At 42.9% G+C, this 25,561-nt stretch overlaps 1 protein-coding gene across 1 annotated transcript; it reads right to left on the bottom strand.

Annotated features, from left to right (window-relative positions):
* Nucleotides 1–1,292: 1,292 nt before the first annotated feature.
* On the bottom strand, nucleotides 1,293–25,235 carry slc6a5 (solute carrier family 6 member 5). Its single transcript, XM_079284918.1, is given in 17 exon segments — nucleotides 1,293–5,543; nucleotides 6,303–6,470; nucleotides 8,445–8,545; nucleotides 10,005–10,104; nucleotides 12,014–12,024; nucleotides 12,027–12,144; nucleotides 15,610–15,722; nucleotides 15,903–16,027; nucleotides 16,724–16,827; nucleotides 16,933–17,067; nucleotides 18,700–18,832; nucleotides 19,337–19,487; nucleotides 20,984–21,157; nucleotides 21,290–21,421; nucleotides 22,000–22,147; nucleotides 23,727–24,206; nucleotides 25,156–25,235. Coding segments are annotated over 17 exon segments (2,352 nt in total). The 5' UTR covers nucleotides 25,159–25,235; the 3' UTR covers nucleotides 1,293–5,387.
* Nucleotides 25,236–25,561: the final 326 nt, after the last annotated feature.

The following is a 25,561-nucleotide window of genomic DNA, read 5'->3' as shown; positions in this document are numbered from 1 at the left end:
AAACTTTCTTTTTCACTCCCGCAGAGATCTTTGATCTCACATTAGCAGGCTGAGAAGAGGAGGACGGGGCTGACGGCGCAGATGGCAGCACTTTTCCTCAACAAAACTTTCAGGTCTAAGTGTGTTCAACAGATGGTAAATGAAGCTTTATCTTAAAAAACAAAGAATTTCCCCTCTGGTTTGTAATAATTGCAGGTATTTTGTTCTCTGGATCTTCTGAAGAATATCCCCTGCTAATTATATCAGGGGATGCTAATGCTAAGGGATGCTAAGGGATACCATGCTAATCTGGGTAAATTGCATCATTTCAGTAAATTGTGTTAGTTGGGTACATAACGGAACTTTGTTCAATTTCTGTCGTATAGATTTGTAGCTTTTTTCTTTGTCTTTCAGCACAAATTTGTCCGTATTTAAGTGCTCATCCTCAGACTGTCAAACAGCTGCAGCTGAAGCAGAAAGAGCTGGGGGAAGTTCTGGGTGTAAATTCAGGACTCATGTAGCGACTTTCAGGTGTATTACCAGATACATTTTGTATAGCTATGCATGGTCCCCAGAGGATGACTCCTGCTGACTTTGGTGATCCTCTGACGTTTAAAATGGCAGGTGGATTCCCAGATACGTGCAAAACAAATGACATCTACATGCCCCTCAGCTGTTCTTTGCTTTTTTGTGCTAATTAGTAAAAGTTCTGGAAAACACTTGATATTTACCACCTAAACATTAGCATATACGCTTTTACCACCTCTGTTACTAAGTACAGCTTCACAGAGCTGCTAGCCTCACATCCTGTTTTAAGTTATGTACAGTCAAATGTGTGTTTGGAATTATTTTCATCCCAAAGAAGGTGTGCACATGATGTATTGTACAAACCGGTGCGCTCCACCCACATTCATTTAAATTGCAAATTGGTTTGACATGAAATATGCAGCTTGTCTGTCACAGTCAGTGGTGTTCAGCAGCGCACGCTATGGACCGACCAACAAAATGCCTGCAGGAGCGTCTTTCTTTTCAATCTCCTCCTCTTTGATCATGATTTTCCTGTAAACAACAAACAGTATGGAACATTTTTCAAACAGCCGCGATGCCTTCAGTCATTTAGCAGCTTAATATAAAAGTTGATTGACAGGTCAGAGACGGGACTTATTATCTTCTCGTAATATCCTTGTCGTCATTGTTTACAGCTCCCCTTACACAGCAGGCTTGTCTTAAAGACAGTGACAACAAAGAAAACAATAACATTTATTTATTGATTCATAGGTTATACATTTCATGATATAATAGCGATATATTATTATTGGCAAAGATAATATAATCCAATTGCATTTCTATCCATAAATACAAAATCTGAGGTAGGGCCTCAAAGATTGATGACACTGAAAATAAATGAATGCATTTCACATATATGATTTATATATATCCTTTTCTTTTTTTCATTATTTTAAAACATTTTTGTTGTCTATCTACTCTCTATTTTCAAATCAAAAAGATGTCGTGGGTTGTTGGAGGCACATATCTATATCCATAGGCAGCAGTACCTCACATAGAACACGCAGAAATATATGACATTACTCAAGTAATTAGAAATTTAACCTATGCATTCATAGGTCAGACAATAAAGTGCCAAAAAGACACAACAGACATAACAATAGGAATACTTGTACCATATGAGACAGACGATAAGCTATTCTGTGGTGTTATTTTTGAAACACATACAATATTATACCATTAGAGGACATCTATAAGGCCAATGGTTACCTGAAGATGTTTTGTAACGTATTGGCAAACATCGAGGAACACTACGTGGGATATGAATGGCAGTATCTCAACCTCCTATACGCAGATGACACATTCCTTTTTTCTTCTAAAGTTTGTTTTCTGTTTTCACTACAACAGTACTCTTTCTTTGGTTACCTATACTGCCCACAGTTGACTTGCAGGCAAAGCAAATTGACAGTTAATTTTCCTGTTTTTGTTTTTTTTCTTTTGTCGTCCTTCTCTGTAAGAAGTACAACCCTATGTTTCTTAACATTATGTAGAACAAAAAGCTCCCTGACGAAAACATGCATCGACTTATACTATTGAGAGAGAAAGGAGAAGGATTACTGTACATGGACATTAGGTTACAGCAACACAAACTGCACATGCAAGCTCTTCGGTGGTATATCTTATGACGCAATGTGGTTTGAACTGAACCCTAAGCTGTTTTTTTTGTTGTTTTTTTTCCTCAAACCAAAAGCAGAAAAGCCCGGGAGAAATGGAAAGACAAAACACAGAACGTATAGCTATTTATCTGTGGCCATAAAGGAGATCATTCAAATCTATCTCAGGGCATGAAAGGCTTTTGTCATTCAAGTCTTACTCCAAAGAGCATACTGTCCACTACATCCAACACATGATTTTAAATGCCAGCCTGCTCTCAAGTAAATGGTTGCCATTGGATTGATTTTTTTTTTGAGCACATCATCAACAGTTTTAATCAGCTCAGGTTCACAATGGGTGGTCTAAGATCCTCAAGCCCATCACAACAGAGAAAGGGGAGCATCGGGCCGAGGCGTCCAAGGAAAAGGAAATATTGTAAATCTCCTCTGGTTCTTTCAGCGATTTACTCTGAGACTGACCATGCAAACAACTGTTTTCTGACAGTTTAGTGGAGTTCAGTAAAAACTAATACAGAGACACACACACACACACACACACACATTGTTATCACGATTGAACAAACAGAGCTAAACGCACTAAGTCTTAACAAAAGCAACACAGTGGAGTAAGCAAGCTATTTCACAACAGGGCTTTTGTGCTCATTAATTGATGATGCTTCCTTTTTTTTTTTACAACCTCTAAAATCATATCTGTGCTATTTTCATATCAAGATCATGAAAAGACATGGCTTCGAGAAATGGTTCGGGAGACCCTTAATTAAAGCTCTGAGCGACTGTAACTGCATCCATGTCTGCAACTTCCTTTCAAACCACTCAACGACATCAAGTGAACGCCTGCGGCGTTAAAAGCAGAACGAAGCCAATCGGTTACGCAACTTGTTATGCAACTTATCCAACTGGTCGAAGCGTGGAAAGGACTAATTGCTTCTGAGTAGCAACGTAGTGTTACTGTGTCGATAATTGGTCGGCAGCCCACGAAGTAAAAGTTGTCTGCCTGTCATGTCACATTTAAAAAGGCTGCAAAGCCGTTCGGACGCCTGCTGGGCTGCACCGGGCTGTTCATTCAGGCTGCTGCGCTGTTAGATCTGGAGACTACTTTTTAGAGACACACACACACACACACACACACACAACCTGAAACACACTCACAGTAGCTCATTTGTGCTGATGATGTCTTGACAGCACAACTTAAAGGGACGTTGTGTTCTAAATTACAGTCATTTGACTGATTGTGATGGACCACAGTGTCAGAAAGGTGACCCGAAGGTCCCTGCAAGCCTTTTTGTTTTCTGCATATGTAAAATAAAGCTGGTCAGTGTATCGACGGTCAACAAACTGGCTCAAGTGCCATTGAATTTAAAATGAAATTAGATTTTCTTACGATTGTTTTCCATCTAACTGTTAGATAAACCAAGATACTTGATTTAGCATTGCACTCATCGTCAAAATAGGTTAACTCACTCTTATAAGCAACAGCAAGCAGAAAGCAGAGTGACGCTGCAGTGAGGTCATCAGGAAGTAGTATCTTGATTCCGCTCCTGTGCGACACACTTGCACACGGCTTCCAATATAGTTTAGCATAAGGATGGCTCTACTCTGTGTTTCCTATGCACTGAATGCTGCCATTCCTGCAACTACCGGGGTAGTCGGATGGAATCGAGTATACCTGAGACCCTGTTTTCACGTGGACACACAGAGAAGCAAGAGGCTTAAGTCTGAAATGGCAAAGAGGTCTCCAGAGGTCTACCACAAACAACAAGAGACAAAGTACACTTCCAGGAAAGAGGGAGGCCATTTTCCAGTCTAAGCTTCATCTACTCACACATAGCAGCTGCTCCTAACATTGTGAGGACGCGACAACACACACACTTGCTCCTGGAAGAAGTGATTTTTTTGTTTTTTAAAGAAGTGTACACTTTGTACAAGCTATTACACAGCTAGCAAGAGAAACGTGGTGTTCAGAGAGACATGAACACGCACACAAATGCACTCACTCTCAATCGCTTATGTTTCTAGTTCTCTCCTCGGCTGAAAGCTATTTATATATATCTGTATATCTATGTAATTATTTATATATATATATATATTATACTGTTACTCTACTGATGTGATGCACATTGTAAAGATGGTTTTCACAAATGGCTTGACAAGTTCACGACACATACAGAGATTAATACGCCGTCTAACATATATGCACAGAGTGACTAGATCTTCGAGACTTAAAAGGGTTAAATGGCCATGTTACTAGAGGAAGGATAGACGACTCTAGTGGTTTCCTACGTTAGGAATGTGTCCTTTACATTCTAGGATCATACAATAGAGGAGAATACGAGGAGGAATAAGACTTACTAAACAGACAAAGAGAGAGGGTATCACAAATGGTCCCTCGGACTCAGAGATAAATGAGATCCAAGCTTCTATCACACTGCAGAGTCATCCAGGCCGATCTGAAAGCGGTCATCAGGATACATCCGCGACTCTACTGGGACCAAGGAGGCACACATTGCAGATTCTGACAAAAGCAAGAGCAACTGAGCAGTAGCTAGAGTGACGATACATATATACTGTTGGATAGGAACTAAATGTGACACCAGTGCTACTTTTTTTTTTCTTCCCGAGGCAGTTGATATTATTTGTATTGCCGTTGGAAATCTTATACACAGATGGAACAAAACACCCTGCCGAGCTCGTTGAAACGCTGCTTCTCCGTCGCTCAATTTTCTTTTTGTTTTCCTGTGTCTGCTCGCACCAAGATGATTCATTATCTCTACACACAAATATGAGAGCACACGCACACACAAACACACATACATACACTCCATAGGGAGCAGCTATGGGGAGTCTAATATTGCAAGTGCAGTCTGAGCTGTGTCACTTTATGACACACTTTTCTCTTGGAATAAAGATCCCTGGGAAGGGTTCTGAAGTAATCAGTGGTCATGTGTGGGGGGCAATGATCGCCCGTTAACCGAGTACAAAGCAGCGGCGGAGGAGTAGACTCCACTCCTCCGTGAGAGAAGAGAGGAAGTGGTGAAGAAGAAGAGAAGGAAGAGGAAAGGGGGCCTGTTTCCACATCCATGATACAGGGGGGAAGACAGGGAGCAAAGAGGGTGACGTACGGACGGGAGAAAGAGAGAGGAGGAGGAGGGAGGACAAGAGATGGAGGTTGACCCGCTCCCGGTGCTCCCTGCAGGGGTTGGAGGTGGTGCGGTGCTGCACGGGCGGCTGCTACTGGTAGGAGCCCAGCTGGAAGTCCTTGGGGGGCAGCTTGAGGCCCAGGGAGTTGGTTCCCAGGGGGTCGGTCATGTTCTTGTAGCGTTCTCCGCGGTGCTTCATCAGGAAGGGACCCCAGTCGGGCTGAGGGGAGCAGACCAGCTTCAGGCGCTGCGAGAGGAGAGGCAACACACAGGGGGGGGGGGGGGGGGGCACAGAATTGTTGTCTCGAACAATAGCTCGGTTGTTGAAGCTCCTGATGTAAAGACGTATTTCATGCCTCATCTCAAAATCAATGAAGCGTCAAAAACAGGTCGAGTGGTTTTGCTCTTGTTGTTTTATAAGCAAGGAATCCGCTCGTCTCTCTGCGCTTTCTCCGCAGCTGCTCATCTGAATTCACTTCACACTGGGCGGGTGTTGTGCTGCTGACCCAGTGGCGATTTTGGTACAATTTGGACACGTGACATGTTCAACAGTATTAAACTTTGACCAGACAAGCGAACGGCGCTCTGGAAATCCCGGGCCGGCACTGACTGAATCATAGATGTGCTCTGAATTCCGTTTATAGCTTATTTAACAGTAAAAGTACTGTATTCACATTTGCACTTCAAGTGAAGAGTGAAATAGAGGCGCTATCAGCACAGCGCACTTGAATGCTCTTAAATGCAAGTGAGTACTTGCTTGCTTTTATTGTTTGTCTGCATTTCTTGTGTAATCTGAGAAGCACTTAGGGTTAGCTCTGGGTCTGAAATGTGCTAAATAGATTTACTTGCATGAATAACTTCACGTCTGTTCAAGGTAGAGCTAATGAGCGAAGGGTGAGAATATTGATTTCACCGACAGGATGTATGTGTGTGTGTGTGTGGGCAAAGCAGACCAAAACAAAACATACATGAAAATGTCTGGTCACAGCTTTGTCTCCATTATTACCTCTCTGAAGGCGCCGGGGGCGAGGTACATCTTAACGACGAACATGATGGGGATCCAGATGACGGAGCAGGAGACCATGAGCCAGCCCATAACCATGGACCAGTTGGGGTAGGTGTAGTCCTCGTACGTCATCCCCTTCCACTGGTACAGACTAAGTCCCAGGATGCCCTGCACAGACCAGGGAATCAAGGAACTGTGCGTTAGGTCAGATGCCTTCTCTGTTACCTTCAACAACTACTGCAGCAGTGTTATACAGTATATACAGTATTATACTGTTCATTACTGGTGTAAAGCTGTAACTCTGTGCATGTTGTGCTCATAGACTGTAGTCGTTTGTGGACTGCGGTGTTGAAGCCTGGAGTTCGGAGTTTTGGCCGTCGCCGTCTTGGCTTTGAGTGAAGGGAAGTGATCATATTTGTTATGCGGAGGAGTGACGTAGAGATGCAGATGTCTGGTAGCGGGAACCTGTCAATCACAGTAAGCCCCGCCCTAAAGCATACTCTGCTTCATGGTCTATTTGACTCTAAATGGGACCATAGTTTACTAAATTAACATCATGTTGTATGGAAGACTTGGAACTAGTGATTGAGAACATAAACTCAGAATTACACCGTTTACTGAGGGAATAAATCAGAGGAGTCGCCCCCTGCTGGCCATTAGAAATAATGTAAGTTTAAGGCACCTCAGCATTGGCTTCACTTGTCAGAACCGAATGTTGCCGCCTGGTTGTGCTGTAAATTGTCAACACAACCTGGAAAAGCATAATTCTATAGATATAGCTATTTTGTAGCTTTTCGTAAGATTTTGAAAGCGCGAGTTTCCTGTTGAGAACTCTATAAAACATTTGCAGCCGTTTGGACAGTTTCGTCCCACAGAAACATCTCGTAAGTTCTTCGCTGTCAAGCTGCAGAGAAAAACCAAGATGACCTCCGGTTCTGGAACGGGACCGTCACCCACAAGTCTGCAAGTTGTGTTCCAACTTCATGCTCCTCATAACTTCTACTACAACGTACGGGACACACAGTTAAAGTTTACTGGAGTTCAATACAAGTAATGTCAGAAAGCCCCAAAAGCCTTCAGGGAAACAAATCACTCATCCAAAGCTAGTGTTAGGCTAAAGAAAGCAAATATGAGGGATTCCTTCTGTAACTGATCACTAAATAATTACCATTTCTGCATTCGTCAGATGTAAATCCTAAGGATAAAAATGAATCTTGAAATAATGGCCAGCATTTTTGGACTTCTGTGGTCTGATGTATAAACAAGGACTGTACAGTAGGTTTCTTCCCAATTAACTGTACTGGACTCAGTCAGGACACACGGCTAAAGCTGTGTCCACTGTTCCATATCAATAAGAGGATGGATGACGGTGTAAATGAGACCTTCCTTTTTACTATATGTGCAGTGAGTACAAAAAAGGGACAGAAATATATCCCTCCTATCTACAGCAAATTTGTCTGAGAAGGATTAGAATAAGTGGAAGAAAATGAAAACAAACAGAAAAAAAGGAAGTCAGGCAGAAATAGATTAGCTTGGGGTCGTGCATCAATGGGCTCCCCGAGGAAATCTGATCTCTCAGAGAGAGAGAGAGAGAGAGAGAGAGAGAGAGAGCAGCAAGATGACCAGCGGCCCGACTGCTGCTCCATTTGTCATCATCACCTCTGCTTTAGAGCTACAGTGGATTCCATTACTATTTCTAAACCCCTTCGCATTAGAATGTACCGGCTCTAATACACAGTAATACACAGTTCCTCCAGAAACAAATGTAGCCGTGTGTTTGCGGCAGCTGAACTGACATCACACCAACTGTTTGGCAAGGTACCCTTTTGAAAAACAAAAAGAACTCCAGACTTGGTGACGTGACAGGAATTGGAAGGAAGAAATCATTTTCCATTTTGGCGGCGGTGAAAATGGAAACATTTTAGGCCGCACATGTCGCAGCGAGGGTCGAAAAAGACAGAGGGTGTCGTGTGCTGTAGGGATCGTAAAGCCCCCTGAGCCAGATGTGTGATTTGTTATATAGGGCGATATAAATAAAATTGTCTTGACTTTACAATATGTGTTTTTGTGAGTGCTTGTCTGTGTGTGTGTGTGTGTGTGTGTGTGTCTGAGACAGAATGAGATGAGCGAAAAGAAACGTACCGTCAGAATGGTTGGAGTCACAAAGGCCCAGCAGATTCTCCAGAATCGGTTTGGCTGGAAACCAATCATCATTTCAATGTCCTCACAGAACCTCTGCAGCCCTGCAGAGACAAAAAGAAAGAGAGAGGGAGAGAGAGAGAGAGAGAGAGCGAGAGAGAGAGAGAGAGAGAGGGAGAGAGAGAGAGAGAGAGAGAGAGAGAGAGAGAGAGAGGAGAGGAGAGAGAGAGAGAGAGAGAGAGAGGGAGAGAGAGAGAGAGAGCGAGAGAGAGAGAGAGAGAGAGCGAGAGAGAGGGATAGTATCGGTTTCTATCGACCCTGAGAAAAAGCCCGGGAGCAGATGGCTTCATTCCTCTCTGACTTTATTGACGGATAACACTGAGTGACATGAAGAGGCAGAGTCACACAATCATTTCAATATGTCACCTGGACTGATGCTCTGACAAACTGGAGGAGAGCCGTTCGCTTGGCTCCTTGGTAACGGCCTTTCTGACACACACCTGAGCTCTCTGCCTGCGTGTGTGTGTGTGTTTTTAGGTGTGTGTGTGTGCGCACGGGATTGTGTGACTTATACATTACAACAGAGACCCCTAGTGGTCACGGCTGGAATAACACGTTGTACCTTTGACACATAGGCCCAATCCCAATCTCCACACTCACGGACCCACGGATATTAAAGGCGCGCTCCCACAGGTCCGCGAGGGTTTAGGGATGTCCCACTGTCAAATAATCGAGTGTTTGAGGGATCTCTCGCAGACATTTTGAGCCCTTTATGAACCCTTTCCGTAAATCCGCATTGCTGCAGACTTTGCCCAAGGGAAATACCCACATTTTATAGCAATGTGATGTTAAACACGGGGTTACCAGTGGAAGCACTGGGATTGGCCCGAGACAAAGTCAAGACACCAAAACCAGCAGTTTGACTGATGAAATTACTTTAGGTTTCGGAAGTCGTTAACGGGTCACTCCACTGAATGCACATGTCGAAGGGAGTTCAGTTATAAGGAGGACTACAGTCTGTGAAAACAGTTCTAAAGTGTCTTCTGGAGGGGCTTCGTCAAGAAGGTTTGAAAGACATTCACCGGGCTTCAAGGGTCTCACTATTGTGCTGCAAATGTTAGATAGGTAATTGCTTCTAATCTAAATAAAGAATTTTATCTTCGAAACGGAAAAAGCTTGTTTAAGGGACATAATCGAAAGTGTGATCGAGGTTATGACATCTGATACTTGATGAAGGAGCTGATTTTAAGTAGGATTTTTGACCTGCAAACAACCGATTCTAAGGATGGAGATGTCGTTCAGTCAGTCCCTCCAACTTTTAGCTCCATAACAAGATATGTTGACAAAAACGAACCAGATCACCATCAATTTGGTGTAAATATCCTCAGTGTGAATCCTAACGCGTTTTACTCTTTTAACAAAGAGACAGCAACAAAACTGTCAGAACGCCGTTTGTTCATTTCCACATTATGGGATGTAACACTAACATTACACCTCTCGAGTGGCCACTAGCAGGGCTTCAGACTTTCAGTTTTGAGATGAAGCAGGAGCAGCTTTACTCACCATAGAGGTAGGAAATCCCCACCAGCTCGCAGATCGCAATGATCATCAAAGAGTAGGAGGCTGCGAATGTGTCCACCAACTGCAGCATGAACATCCCACTCTGTCAATAACGCACAAACAAAGTGTTACCAAAAACAATTCAAGGCTTCATCTTACAACGACAGCCCTCCCCTCCTCCCCTCTGACTTGTCCATGGCCATAACTTTAACACAGACTTGTACCAGATCAAAAGAAATGAATGCATTTTGCCCTCTGAAGTTGTCTGGGGGGGAAGACTCAGCCTCTCTTGTTCCACTCACTGAGCCTGTCCCTCTGAAGGCCGCGGCTTCGCTTTACATGCAGAAACCTGACGGCTAATTGTTGGAATGCTGTTAAGCATTCCAACTGTTGTTCTTCCAATCTTTATTCAACTTCTTCTATTTCTTCCGTCCCACCTCTTCTCCTCCATTTTCTAAGCTACAGAAACCATTCAACTATCCAAATGTTCAGCTCTTTCACCAGAGGGGTGCTATGACTTTTCATATTTCTAACCTTTAAACGTTTTGAATTATTAAGCTTTTTATTTTCAATGGGATCTCTATGGAGAATATTTTCATATGGCTTCAGGCACACAGGTGTTTGCGATTGAGCCAATTAGTGATGTTGATAAACACACAGACTCACGTGCACATACACTCCTCTCCCTCTCTCTCTCTGTGTCTCTCATACAGTCATTCAGGTCTTAGGGATCTTTAGAGGTCTTTCCCCCCTCCATAACCCCCCCCCCCCCCCACACACACCCCATTTCAAAATAAAAGCCCCACAGAATGAATTCTAACTGAACTGCTTGTGATGAAGCCTGTCATTTAATAACCTCTGTTTATGTGTCAGAGATTATGATTATGTCTCCTCTCCCCCTCCCTCCCCCACCCTTTCAAAATAAAAGCCCCATGGATTAACTGTATGTAAACATTAAACTCAAAATTAGGCTTTTTTGTTGAAATAATGAATGCTCTAACTACTACTGCTGCTGCTAATATAGTATTACTACTACTGCTACTACTACTTCTACTATAACTTTTGCTGTTGCTACTATTACTACTACTGCTACTGCTATTACTGCTACCATCAATGTTATTACTACCACTACTGCTATTACTACCACTACTACTATTACTTATATGACAACTGCTACTACTACTGCTATTCATGCTACTAAAAGTAGTAATACTACTACAGCTATTAGTACGACTGCTACTAGTACTACTACTACTGCTACATCTTCTACTGCCATTACTGTTACTACTACTACTACTACTGTGATATTAAATACTACGACCAATACTACAGCTATTACTACTGATACTACGTCTTCTACTACTTCTTCTAATTACTAATACTTCTACTACTAATAATACTTCTACTACTACTACAAATATCACTAATACTACTACTAGTAGTTATTCTAATGCAACTAATACTTCTACTGATACTACTTCTACTACAACTACAACTTCTACTACTACTACAAATATCACTAATACTACTACTAGTAGTTATTCTAATGCGACTAATACTTCTACTAATACTACTTCTACTACAACTATAACTTCTACTACTACTACAAATATCACTACTACTACTACTAGTAGTTATTCTAATGCTACTAATACTTCTACTAATAATACTTCTACCACAACTTATACTGCTACAAATATCACCACTGATGAATTTTTTTAAGCCACAGAAACTGTTCAAATGTCAAAATGTTCAGCTCTTTCAGGAGAGGTGTGATATGACTTTTCATATTTGTAATCTTTAAACTCTTTGAATTATTAACCTTTTTGCAATTAGTTTTTGAATTGGATATCTATTTTCAGCAATGTTTTTGTGATTAATTTCAGTTTTCAGCATTCCAACGCATTTTCAGCAGAAAATGCTTTTTCTAGTTCAAAGTGTCCCTGCGCGGAGGGGGGGGGGGGGGGTTGCATCAGCGTGTACGTACATAGATGTGTGTTATTGTGTCGTACCTCTGTGATCATGGAAAGCCCAGGAAGAAGAAGCAGAAGCAGCAGACCAGGGTGAAGACGGGTTTGTGTTTCCTCAAGTATTTGGGGAACTCGTCTGACACGGAGGTTACGATGGTCTCAATGGTGGCAAACTGGGGATGGAGATGAGCGGGAGGAAGAAGAGAGAAAGGGAAGACAAAGAGAAGAGGGGGATAAGGAAGGGGACAAAGTCAAGTTCTCCATGTTTAATCATATGTTTGAGCAAACAAACAGTTCTGCAGATCTTCAGAATTACTGAAAGTGCCCAGTGTGCAGCAGCGTTTCAACTGAAAAGCCTCCCGTCAGCAGGTTTGCCTCATTTGAATCAGAGCAGGTGCCGCTGTAGAAATTCAGTATCCAGTGTTGTGAGCCGTTCGTCTTAGATTTATTCAATATAAACATTATTTTACCGTAATTTCATTCATTTCCAAAACAAATAAAGAACATTATCCTAATCCCGAGGAGGAGCAGATTTCATTCGCAAACGTAACATGATGGTAAAATGGGCTCAGAACCCAGAGGACAGCAGTGGATGAATATACAATCAGGCAAATTGCGGGAGGTTGGGATAGTTTGTGTATGTTTGTGCGTACTGTAGAGACCCGTTGCCTCCCCTCCGTTCCTCCACTTCCTCCTGAGCTCCCAAAACTAATTTCCCATCAACATCCCAAGCCTATTACCGTCGAGCTCCTTTCTTCAACAACGCCACCACCGGCCCTCCCCTCGGAGCTGCCGCTGCCAAGGCAAAGTAACTGTTCATCATCGTTACTGTTACTGTTGACTTGAGTCTTAATGCGCCGCTGTGCCCTCTGCTCCTCCGCTCGGCCCAGGAGCATCGCGGTGCACTTAAAGGAGTTGGTGTTTCATCTGGAACTGTTTGCCCAGGATTGTATCTGGAGCTGGTCTGGACTTTGAAAACATCCCGGAGACTGAAGCGTTTGTTCACTGAAGTCACATCGGGAATCAATCAGTGAAGTAACCGACACATTTACAGTTGTTTAACTTCGAAGTGTAGCGGAGCATCAATAACAAATATCACAATATCTAATTATCGTGGCAAACAAATTTGCAAATCCATGAGCCACAAAGCAACATTATTTCTCATTTAGAGACATGGATTAGGTTCAATATTCACTCTCTTATTGCTCCAATGTGGTCCCCACCAACCCCTGAGGGAAATATGTGGCTCTTTGGAGGATAAATGTTATTCATTAGCGAATTGATAACTTTGTTTGTTTGCTGTTTGGTCTTGAGCAGGTGGTGTACAGTGGGTTTATTCGATTACAGCCCGCATGCTGCTGAAAAAAAGAACAATACAATAAACGTAAAGTGTATTACAATCGTCTTGTAAAAACATCTCATTTGATATCTGCATTTAACACATACTCAGCATTTTTTAGGAGCAGTGGGCTGCTGTAAAGAGGGAGCAAGTGTCACACTTCGATATGTGGAGCGGAAAAGAAGCAACAACCTTGTGATTAAAAAAAGCTTTTTCCCCTGAGCCCCAAAACACAGATGATGAGGCTTTGGAGGAAACAAACCGTTTTAGTTTCTGAAAGACACTAAAGCGCTCTTCGGAGCTGAAGGGAGCAGCAGAGTTGGGTGGTAATTCACTGTGGGCTTGTCACGAAGAGGGAAATCTTTCACATTACAAATACGCATTTGATCCACTGTTAATATAAAAAACAAACCTAGTTAGTGCAGTTTTAAAAGTGTATAAAATTATGGTTTTCAATCAATTTTCCAAAAGCAAAAAATTAAGATAGCAAACAGTAATCCTTTGGGAAATAAACATTTTGTGATTCCTTTTTAAAATGCAATTATTGATTCATAATAGAAAGACAAGATAACGAATCTAAAATAATTGTAGATTGAGTTTCGTAATGAATAATTTAAAGGGCCAGTGTGTAGCATTTTCTGGGCTCTATTAGCTGAAATGGAATATTATATTCATTTGTATGTTTTCATTCGTGTACATTCACCTTAAACTGGCTAAAGCCATTTTTATTATTTAGTCTACACGATGTCAGAAAATAGGGGAAATTGTTGACGAAAAACGCAAGTACTTCAATTGTATTTCATTAGATTTCCGTCAGTGTTGTTGACTTTAAGGTCAACTTAATTTCGCTCACTCCAATCACACAGACCCCCTTCTGCTCAAGTACCCGGAGAGCTCCAGCACTTCAGCTGAAATCAGTCCCAGTGGGTGGTGTGTATGGGTAATTATGTTAATTGGGTCAATGTGTGCAGCGTTTCGACATAGCTGGATGCCGCTGCCAAAGTTGAGTGTTTACTGAAGAAACTCTTAGAAACTCTAAAGAGATCCTCAACCAGCAGACTGTTTGGAGATGCAGCCACTAGTGAAACTGTCTTTTCTCACAAACCGACACCCAACTAATTAATTTACAAATGCTTTAAAACAATATGAACTAAAGGACCATTTTTCATTACTTTTAATCTAACGACATTGATATTGAAATTAAATCACATGAACATGCATAATCTGAATTTGCTGTGACAAACCAAGAGAGAATTAACCCCAATTCTGCAGCTCCAATTGTTAGCCTCTGTCAACCCAATATTTAGTTTTTGCAGCAATAGAACGTGTCTGTCTCAGCTGATTTTCTTGTTTTTTTATGTATTGGTCAGGTTCTGATAGACCAACTGTACACCTCCTGTCCAGCAACAAACAACAGAACCAAACAAATTGAGCAGCTAGATGCTAAAGTGTAAAGTGGAACATGTAGCAGCTAAAGTAGCTTGTGTTTCTCTGCATCTTCTTTCTAAATGTGGGTCGTAGAATTGACAAGGCCCCCAAGTCGCCAATAAAAGTCACCATTTCAAGAAGCGGGTTTGGTTTTTCACCGAGCTTAGAACGAATATTAAAAGCAGAAGAAGTTACCTGCTCGCTTAGCTACATTCAAAAGTAAAAGAACACAACTTCCAACATCTCAAGAACTGTCTTGTTCTTTTAGCGTGTTGAAAGAAGACATTGTGGATTTCTGAACGGTTAGCGTTAGCACGGTTAGCGTTAGCACACAAGCTATTTCTTGCAACCACTGCACATATTAACTGTACTGTACTGTATATAATTAGCTTTCAAGCTACCATGAACAATGATGGACCAGCAGCTAGCTTGGCAGCTAACAACACAACATGTGAATAAATGGAAAAACAGAGTGCGTGCAGGCAGGAACTGATTGGACGGGCTTGTTACAGTACTGCGACAGACAGACTTGTGTCTTTTTTTTTCGTCACAGCCTTTGATTAATTGATTGCTGTCGGGATGTAAAGAGAATATTAATATATTTTTTTTAAATGCTTTTAAAATTGATTACCTGCCCTCGTTTCAATCTGGCTCAGATGACAAACAGGTGTCTTCACAATGATGTTGAATTTTTCCGTACACGCTTTCAATTCCTAAATGTCAGATTGTGTCTTTAAAGCTGGCACCATTAGCTATCCTCTGGAAGATTTTCCTCATCTTTATTATACGGACATAGGAGCCACTTAATTATAGACATAAAACAGCATGCACACACACACACACACACACAGATTGAGGGAGCAGTGGTTACCATGGTATCCAGGCCAAGAGTCAGGAGCATGAGGAAGAAGATGATCGCCCAGAAAGGAGACAGGGGAAGTCTGGTCAGAGCCTCCGGATACACCACGAACGCTATGCCTGGACCTGACACACACACACACACACACACACACACACACACACACACACACACACACACACACACACACACACACGTAAATGACGATGCACACACACACACATTCTCCACAGCAGATCATGAGGTCAAACTTTCAGGCGTGGTTCAGTGAGCAGCGGCTGCTGCCTGCCGCTTTGGTGTCTTACCTTCATCTGCCACCTGCTCTATCGGCACTTTCAACTCATGTGCCATGAAACCAATGACCGAGAAGATGACAAACCCAGCAAATATACTGGTGGCACTGTTTGTGCATGTCACAATAATAGTATCACTGCAGGGAGAAAGAGGAAAGAGAGAAACAGAAGCCGAATAAGCACAAATCTGCTTGAGTAACTGAAATCACGCAGCAAAACATGCTACATAATAACAAGTGATGGCACAATGGCGCCATCTGGTGGCAGGAATATATATTGCACATAGAGACCTTTAAAAGCTGTGGGGAATTTACAGAAGGTGTACACCTTTATTGAAAGTATTTTCAGAGCAAAACTTTGCAGAAAATATGCACACATATAAAGATAATTATGTGTGTATATAAATATCAAAAATGATCTCACACATGTAGAAACAACTCAACAATAAGCCCTGCTTTGATCTTTTTCATTTGCTGAGTTGTGTTCACATGAAAGAAATATATTTCTACAAAATATTTTCTTTAAATTTGTCCATTTTCAAATCTGTTTTCAGCACGCAAGAGAGCTGTTTTGTGCGTTCAGGTGTTTACAATAAAAAGTACCTTTAATATGTGTTTTGAACTGAGTGAGGGATGTGTGGTAAATAAAACACAACAATATTTCAGCGGGGGAATGCTTCAGATGAGAGGAAATGACAGAAACACTGAACTGCAGGCTGCAAAGAGTGACATTTATTATTGACATTTCTATCAGACGTACAGGACAGATACAGTGTCAACGGAGACAGTTTGAATGTGTCTGCCAGAAGCATGGTTTACCTTTTGTGTGTTTACCTGTAGCAGTTATTGTGGAACTTATTGTAGGAAGAGAGAGTGATGAGGCCTCCCCAAGACGCCGACAGAGAGAAGAAGATCTGAGTGGCTGCGTCTTTCCACACCTGACAGAGGAGGGAGGGGGGGGAGAGAGAGCTGCAGGTCAAGAGCAGGAAAGGACGGAGCAAAGCGCACATCACGGGTGAATTAAACGCGTGGGCGTCGGGTACCTTTGCATCGTTCAGCTTCTCCCACTTCGGTGTGATAAAGTAGAGGATGCCGTCGAAGGCACCGGGGAGGGTTACCCCTCTGATGAGCAGGATGACCAGCACCACGTAGGGAAACGTGGCTGTGAAATACACCACCTGAGCAGAGAGGAGATGAGATTACTGAATTACTGGAAATCAGAGGTTCTGAAAAGAAGCAGCTGTGGAGAGAGCTGCTTCTGATTATTATGAGAGAGCATTCAGTGTAAAGTCACGTAGCAGTGTGTCAACTCCGTCATCTCACACACATTCATTTATTTTGTGTTCTTTTGTGTCTGATTTACTTCATTTCATATTGAATTCTTATTTCTCCCTTTCTGTAATGTATGCCATATTCAATTTTTGGTCATAATAGCTGCAGACTTAAACCTTAATTTTCCCCACATATAGATCATAATTAAGCATCTTCCTGATGCACCAACAATAAGAGTTGTCAAAGCATTTCTGCAGCTGCATTGTAATGCAATAAGTCACTCACTCACCGCCTCATAAAATTGAAGATGGCCATGTTTTCCCACGATGAAACATGCAAACCTATTGGTGCAGTTTTAATTACGCACACTGAGGTCTCTAAAAGTTGCCACAGTGTGTGTCACCTCTACCTCCAGCAGAGGGCGACATTACACAAGAATCTGAATAAACTGTCAAACGTTTCCTCTGCATGTTGCCTGTCCTCCATCAAGAGAGGAAAATAGATCCACACATCTTCTAGAAACCACGATCAAAAGTATTTAGGTGTTGTTTTTTTTAGCTTCTTATTCAAAAGATAATTCATTTCAGGCCTTGGACAACTTTAAAGGAACAGTGTGGAGCATGTAGGGCGATCTATTGGCAGAAATGTGTGCTATGTGTGTATGCTAGTGTTTAATTACCTAAAAATAAGAATCGTTGTGGTGTCGTTAACTACGAGCCGTTTATATCTACATACGGAGCGGGTCCTCTTCACGGAACCGGCTGCCATGTTTCTACAGTAGCCTAGAACGGACAAACCAAACACGACATAGGACCAGTCACGTTTTCACGTCGGCCGTGGGTTCTTCTACACGCTTGGCCCACGGGAGAACTTTCAGCTGGTTGAAATCTGCAACCTCTCCACAGGATGCCACCAAATCCTACACACTGTGCCATCAAGTAACACAAGTTATAGACTCAAATGCCGACAACAAATCAATACCAAGTTGGTCCACATCAATTTTACATAAAAATCGAATTCAAAGAGAGCGACGGCATCACACCAGCTGGGACGCTATATATCAGGTGTAAAGGCGGGAGGGGGGTTTCCTACTTCCTATCCCCTTACTTCGAGAACACTTGTTCAGACCACAACCATCTTCGAACCCGGCCTTCAATTTGATCTCAACTGCACACCTGATAAGATTTGTGACTGCCTCTGTCCACGGACATACAAACACACAGCCTCACGAGGGGCCAACGCTCTCTCGGCTGTGGATGAATCTGGGCATTTTACTCTCCGAGAGGTCGATTCGAAATACAACGAGCTGTGAGAAGCAAACCCTTGGTAACATCAAGAGCTGTCCAATCTAAACATGAGTGCTTTCCCTTGCTGAGGACTCCGCAGGGCTCACTTCCTAAATGTGCCACATTTCATCACTAGGGGCCACTTTCATCTGTGAAGGGTTAGGGAAGCCCCCCCGACAGGTTGTTTCTTCTACAGCTGGCAACAAAAAAAGGTGCAACAAGCAGAAGAGGAGTTTTTGTGCGTGCTGTTACCTTCCCTGATGACTTGATTCCTTTGGCTAAAGAGCAGTAGACGATGAACCAGGCCAGGAGCAGACAGCCTACCAGAGGCCAGCGGATGTCTCCTGGGTATTCGATTCCTTTAGAGATGTGCAACACATTGTACCTGCAGGTGTGATTCAAACAGCCAAACTCAGCCTGAAAACACATCTCGGTAAACTTAAACACAACGCAATAGGGCAGAAAGATTATTTCAACACAAATCAACTCAGTCATCTTTATTCTTTTTGCGGATCGTTGCGTTCTTGCAGTTTTGTATTTTGTTGAGCTGCAGTTGTAATATTTGTGCGTTTTAACAGAAATGATCGGTAATACTTTTACTGCAATGGCGAATTACGCACTTGTTTAAAGAGAAGAGCGCTTCTGGGAAATGTTTTGCAGAACATTGACAGATGAAACTGTTGTGATTATTTTTTGTGTGTGTGTTGAATTCAAAGATTTGCAGGTCTTACTCTAGAAAGAGAGTAGAGTAACTGAAAGAACATCTGGTTTAATGTCTCATCTGTGGACATATAAAGAACGATGAAAACCAAACTGTCCAGGTCTACTTTGTGTTCCTCGTACGACTTTAAAAGGCGTTTTTTCATCAGTCAGCAGCTCATACACTCACTTGAAGTACTCCTCGCTGGGGCTGACGTAGGTCTTGTTGCGGTCCACGGTCATGTTTATCAGCTTCGTCAGGTTTCCCACGGCGTTCTCGGACAGACAGAAAGTGGAGTTCTTGATGGAGGTGATGTTTCTGTCCCGCAGGATGCACGTGTCTGTTCCAATCAGAAACCAACACACGTCAACTGGGAGAGACACGGCAGAGTGCTGCTGTGGGCCGGCGCTTACTGTCCGCTCAGCTGTTCACACTGGGAGCAAACAGATGGATCTGGCTTTGAGATGAGAGGAGGTGCCGGCAGGAGGCCTGTCTGGAGACTTCCTCAGAGAACTGAGCGGCCAGATGTGAATAACAGAAATGATTATGTGAATGTGTGCCTCATTTCAGATGCTCCAGGAAAGATTAGATAAGAAAACCACAATTTTTCATGCAGACACATCAGAGTGTGAAGACAATAGTTTATATATAAAATATATATATACATATATTTTTTTTTATTTGTAAATATATTTGTATATCTTACATTCTTTATATCCTGCTTTTAAGGCATTTTAATGCAGAACACATGTAATTGCACTGAGAATGTATTTGTCTCAATTAACGACAAAACAACAACTATACTTTACAAAGCAATGACTTAAACACTCAGAGGCAGAGAAAGACAGAGTTTTCCGTCACTAAATGGGGTTGGAACAATAAAGAAAATGTGAAAATATAGCTTTAAAAAAATCCGATTTGACAGCCGTCTTTTTTGACACAAAAATGTGAAAAATGAAATCTAAGTAAACATAGTATTTATATTATTTTTGCAAGGCTGTTGTATGAGATTGTAAAGATGTTTATATATTTCTGTCCACCCCCACTACATGATATATGCAATATATAACATATGATGTGGACGTATTAATGCACCACATCTTGCATGGGTACTTCATCAATCATATCCATGAAACGGATCTGTATTATTGCTGATGTTTCTCCTTCATAACATATTTTCCTCCATGAGGGTGAGAGAGTGGCAGAGCGACCACAGCGCTGAACGGGCGGCCTGTACTTCGTGTAGCGGCCAGCAGGGGTCAGTCTCGGGGCTCACTGCAGCACTGCAGCAGCTCAGACTGTACAGTAAATTTGTCAAGCAAGCAGTTTTTTGTGCTGAATTCACAGAATCGCTCAGAGCAGATATTACACGAAAAGAACGGAATTTCGATATGTATTCGACGCGGATCGACATCAAAGCCCTGCCCGCACATCTTACTCACAGTGAGACCATGATTTTATAAAAAAAATTCAAATATAAAAAAAAGCTGAAAGACAGACTGTTTCAGCTGCACTGCAGCTTTAAAGGGTAAAATATCAAAAAGAAGAATCGAAACGGTATAAAATGTTTTCTAAGTTGAATCTGCCACACTGGGAGCTTCCTTAAATATGATTGGCCTGCACCATTCAAAATAAAAGACGTGCTCTGGTTTCAAAGTGTTTTTTTAGGAGTGAAAACACCGCAGAGATCACAGGTCAGGATTCATTATACTGCAGGACACCTCAGCTGAGGGAGTCATGACGCATTGCGCATTGTGCAGAGAGAGAGGTGCTTTTGGTGTGTGTGTGTGTGTGCGTGCGTGTGTGTGTGTGTGTGTGTGAAGGTGTGCGTCTTACCTAACAGCAGCATGTCTTTGTCCTTACATTCCACCGTGTTCCACTCATTCCTACAGTTAGCCCATGGCAGTGAGCCCTTCAACGAAGCGAACAGGTAGTACAGTGTCCAGCACATTATAATATTATAGTATATGGCTATCAAGACAGATATTATCAACATGGCAATCCCGCAACCTAAAATAAATAAATGAGACAAAATATATAAATTACTCTTAAGAAAAGTAGAGAACTCGTGATGATAATATATGAGGTTTATTTTTGAATGTTCGTTTTTTTTGGTTGTTTTTTTTACTTGTGGCAGTATACCTTGCAGAGCTGGGATGCACTTCCACACGGACACGGGCCCCTGGCTGGCAAACTGGCCCAGGGACACCTCCATCAAAAAGATGGGGATGCCGGCGATGCCCAGCATCATCAGGTAGGGGATCAAAAAGGCTCCTGCAAGGAAACGAAACAGCAGGCTGACAGAGCGCACTTTAAGAGGCAGGAAAAGCCTGAAATATCAGCGCAAATGAAAAAGCTGCAGGTGTCTGCGTCTCATCTGTTTATGTTTAAACAACGCACACAGTGTGGATCATTCGCAACATTTATTAATGATTAAACACATACATGAGCTGAAAATGGCTTCAGGCATAGCTGAACAAATTAGTGCATTAACACGAATGATAATAATAATAATGACTGTTGTAACATATCTACGGAACTTTATTAATAATTACTAATATTAAACAGCTGTTTTTATGTTACATAGCCGATATATTATTTTGGTGCATTGTATTCCTTTTTTTCTTGGAAATAATCACTGAACAAAATCTCACCCGTACAACCGATTTTTTATATATTTATCACTTTTAGTGTACTCATGTCTCGTGGTTAAAGGGCTACGATTGGAGGAAACTAAAACGCAATAGGAAATAATTCAATCCCTGACTTAAAACCAGGCAAGAATTTGCATTTTCTGAGCTGAATTTGTGGTTTGTTTCCGTGATTAAAAAGCATTGACCTAAAACTCTTACCTCCACCATTTTGGAAGGCGAGATAAGGGAACCTCCACACGTTCCCCAGTCCCACCGCGTAGCCAATCATGGACAGAATAAAATCCATCTTATTGGACCAGTTTCCTCTGGCCTTATTCTCATCTCCACTCTCGTCATCATCGTCAGTCTAAGAGGAGAAAAAAATATTTATTCTCCAAAATAAAACCTATATCTCCAAGTTTAACATTATACAAATACTAATAAAAGCACTGAGTCTGGGTCTGAAGGGATTTAATAACGAAATCTGAACCTATTCTTTAGTCAACAACCACCAACAATATGCAACTCTTTTGAGAAAAAGCACACATACATTTTACTAACATAAGAAACATTTCCTTTTAAAAAAAATACAAATTCATCCCATCAGAGAACATAAACGTTTTTAGGTGCAATTTCCTTTTTTTCCCCTCACAAAATATTTCTGTCTGTCTCCACAATGATAATTTCGTTCCCAGTTACAGATGTGATTGACAATCAGAGATCAGCACCAGCTTTCCGATGACAAGTATGTTAAACTCCTCTTCAATAGGCCCATTACTGCCACAAAGTCACTTGAAAGCACCTCCTAAATCTAAGATGTGATGATTAGAAAAACTGCTAATGGTCCACCAATATAATGTGAGCAAATACGAACAGAAATGCACAATTAGCCCACAGCTGCACCGCGGGATCTGAGCAGATTCATAAAAGAAACTGCACGAATGTTCAGATGCATAAACAACACCATGGGAATTTTTGTGAGTGTGTGTTTGCGTCAGTACGTGTGAGAATGTGTGAGGGGTGGGTGGGTGAGTGTGTGTGTGTGTGTGGGGGGGGGGGGGGCTGCCCTCGCGGGGGATTGGACACAATCCGCAGTCTCATGTACTACAGTGCTGCCGGGTAACACCTGGGCTTCTGGGCCATACCAAGTGTGTCTGCTAGGCGCAGGGGGACACCGAAAAACACCGCGAGAGCGTAATTGATTCCCCTTTATCACAAACCGTGGCACCATTGTAACTGTGATCAAAAAGCAGGCAGAACAAATCACCGGAAATCGGTTTATATCTTGGGAAAAAAACCACGAGAAGTGGTTCCCTCTGCACTAACTGCTGATCTGATCATCCACCACACGGATTCATTTGCTCGTTTCGTTTCCGAATATTTAGCTGACATAAGCGGGTTTGAAAGTTTTGATCCCTGCATGATCAGAATGGTGCAGAGGACCGCAGCAGGGGCACAGAACCTCGGATGTGTGGGAATATTAATACAGCCTGAATTACAACAGGCAAGAAAATAATCAAATCACTTATTGTCTTGTCTGGGATTGCTAAATAACATTTTGTTTAAAAAACATCATAATGAACGATCGGTCTAGTCGATGACCTCATGATTGATCTGATTGTCGGGCTTCTGCTGATTCAGCTCGGAAGTTGTCGAACTGCAACACTTTTTAAGCACATCTGTGCAGAAAACACACAAAACCAGCCTGCACATTTTTTTAAGGGATTCACATTACAGCTCAGCACCACACACTCTGGATTCCCCCTCTTCCACTCCATCACACATCAGCAGCCCTGATCTGAGAGCTCCCCGAAGGGGTTTGCACCTTCCCTGTTTCGGGGTTAATCCAGTCAGCGACATGCGCAACATCCGCACCTGCTTCCAGCCGCTCCGCTCTGAGACCAGCCGCTCTTCGTGAAGGAAACGGTTCATTTAAGCTGACTTACCCCCGCCACGGCGCCGGGCTGAACAGACGTGTTCCCATCTGTTCCCAGTACGATGGTGGTCTGGCTCATAGCCGTCCAGTTGCCCGCGGCGTTGTTCTGCTCCGCGGCGGCCCGGAGCGGGTCGCCGTACTGTGCGGACCCTCCGAGGGCCGAACCGGCGGAATCCTTCCTGAAGGCCGAGTTGACGGCCACGGATCCAGGGCCCGTCGGCGCGGCGCGTTTAAACGTCCCGTACGCTTTATTGCTGTCCAGTTCTCCCGGTTTATTTTCCGTGTTCGAAAAAGTTTTGCTCTCGTTGCACGGAGGCGGTGGCTGCGGTGCCGGGTGGTGGTGGGGGGCGGCCGGCGGGCACGCGGCCGTGTTGTCCGGTTTGTTTGCTGTAAATCCCGCAGCTCCATCGGGCTGCTGCGTTGGGATGTAGCCGGCTGGAGCGCCGGCGCCGGCCGGCTGTTTGGCCATTTCTCTCTGGTCAGAGAAATCCTGGAACATGGGAGCGAAAGATCAGCGAGACAAAATGCAGCAGAACGGCAGAAAACCATGAAGCCGCGAGGCCGCTGCAGCCCATCTATGGGACGAAAGAAATGCTCAATTGTCTTTATTCTGCAGCATCTTATGGCTTTGGCTGCTCTATAGTTTCAGCTCACAGTCTACCGTGGGTGATGGTGTGTGCGTGTGTGTGTTGGAGGAAGGGAGGGATAGGGGGGGGGGGGTTGCTTTGCTTCTCCAGTTCTCGCTTTCTGCAAGATTCTTTAATTTTACGCCCCATTTCCCCCCTCATGTCATTCAGCCACACACATCCACTGATTTTATGGGCAATAGACAAGCTGCTGCGGGTCTCTCTGTGGCTCCGCTCTCCCCGGCAGGCATGCAAGATCACCGGCGTTACAGCAGCGAGCGGACCCGGGGCGGCAGAATTACAAATGACTCCCTGACATTTTAGCGGTGGCGGGGGCGGGAAAACAACCGGAAAAGCATCCAGGTTCTAAAAAAAAAAGGGAAAAAAGTGGGATGTTGGTCTATTTAAAAAAAAGAAAGTTGATTGATCTTCGTTGTGTTGTGAGAAAAAACAAGTACATCTGGTTGTAATCGCTTATCCTGAAATAAAACACAAATAATCTAAAAGTAGGAAAAGTGGTCTAAAATTCAACATTTGTTCCAAATTAAAACTTTTAAAAAGTCAGAATTCAGAATTTTAAAATGTATAAAGCCAATTTGGTGACAGAAGCAAGTGGAGAAAAAAAAGTTAATTTTAAGTTTAATGTTGAGCCGCAGCTGCATTTCAGCACCAAGGACAGCACAAGAAGCGCACCGTGCCACACTGCTTTTTAAAAGAAAAGTGTCAAGTTAACACGAAATCAGCTCAGAACAAGTCCACGAAACAGATGAAAGTGCAGGTGGAAAAGCAAAGAAAGTGTTTTCGGACACTTACCATGTTTTTTTGCAGGTGTCTGCTGGCAGGCTGGAAACAGCTGTGAGGAGACGAGGAGAGAGGACTGGAAGCGGACTGGTTGTCGCCGCGCAAAAGCACCAAGTGCAAAGCTTTTCTATAGCTCCGTGGGAAAGACCGGAGTTTTGCGTCAGTGCAGCGCAAGGTGCCCTTCGTGTGACATTTTCTTGATAATAGGAGTTTGATAAATCATTGGCCTCGGATTCGGATTTTAAAGGGACAACCGGAGCCAAGACGACGTCGGGCGTTTGTGTGCGTGCGTGCGTGAATTGTGTGCGTTGTGGTTACGCACGGCGGCATGCGTGAGCGCTGGATGGGCTCTCCAACGCTGATTAATACACTTATCTCTGGGGGATGTGTGTAGGATGCTTTACCCACGTACACAGAC

This window comes from Melanostigma gelatinosum (assembly GCF_949748355.1).
Source record: "Melanostigma gelatinosum genome assembly, chromosome: 2".
NCBI lineage: Eukaryota > Metazoa > Chordata > Actinopteri > Perciformes > Zoarcidae > Melanostigma > Melanostigma gelatinosum.
This window is presented reverse-complemented; position numbering and strand designations above follow the sequence as displayed.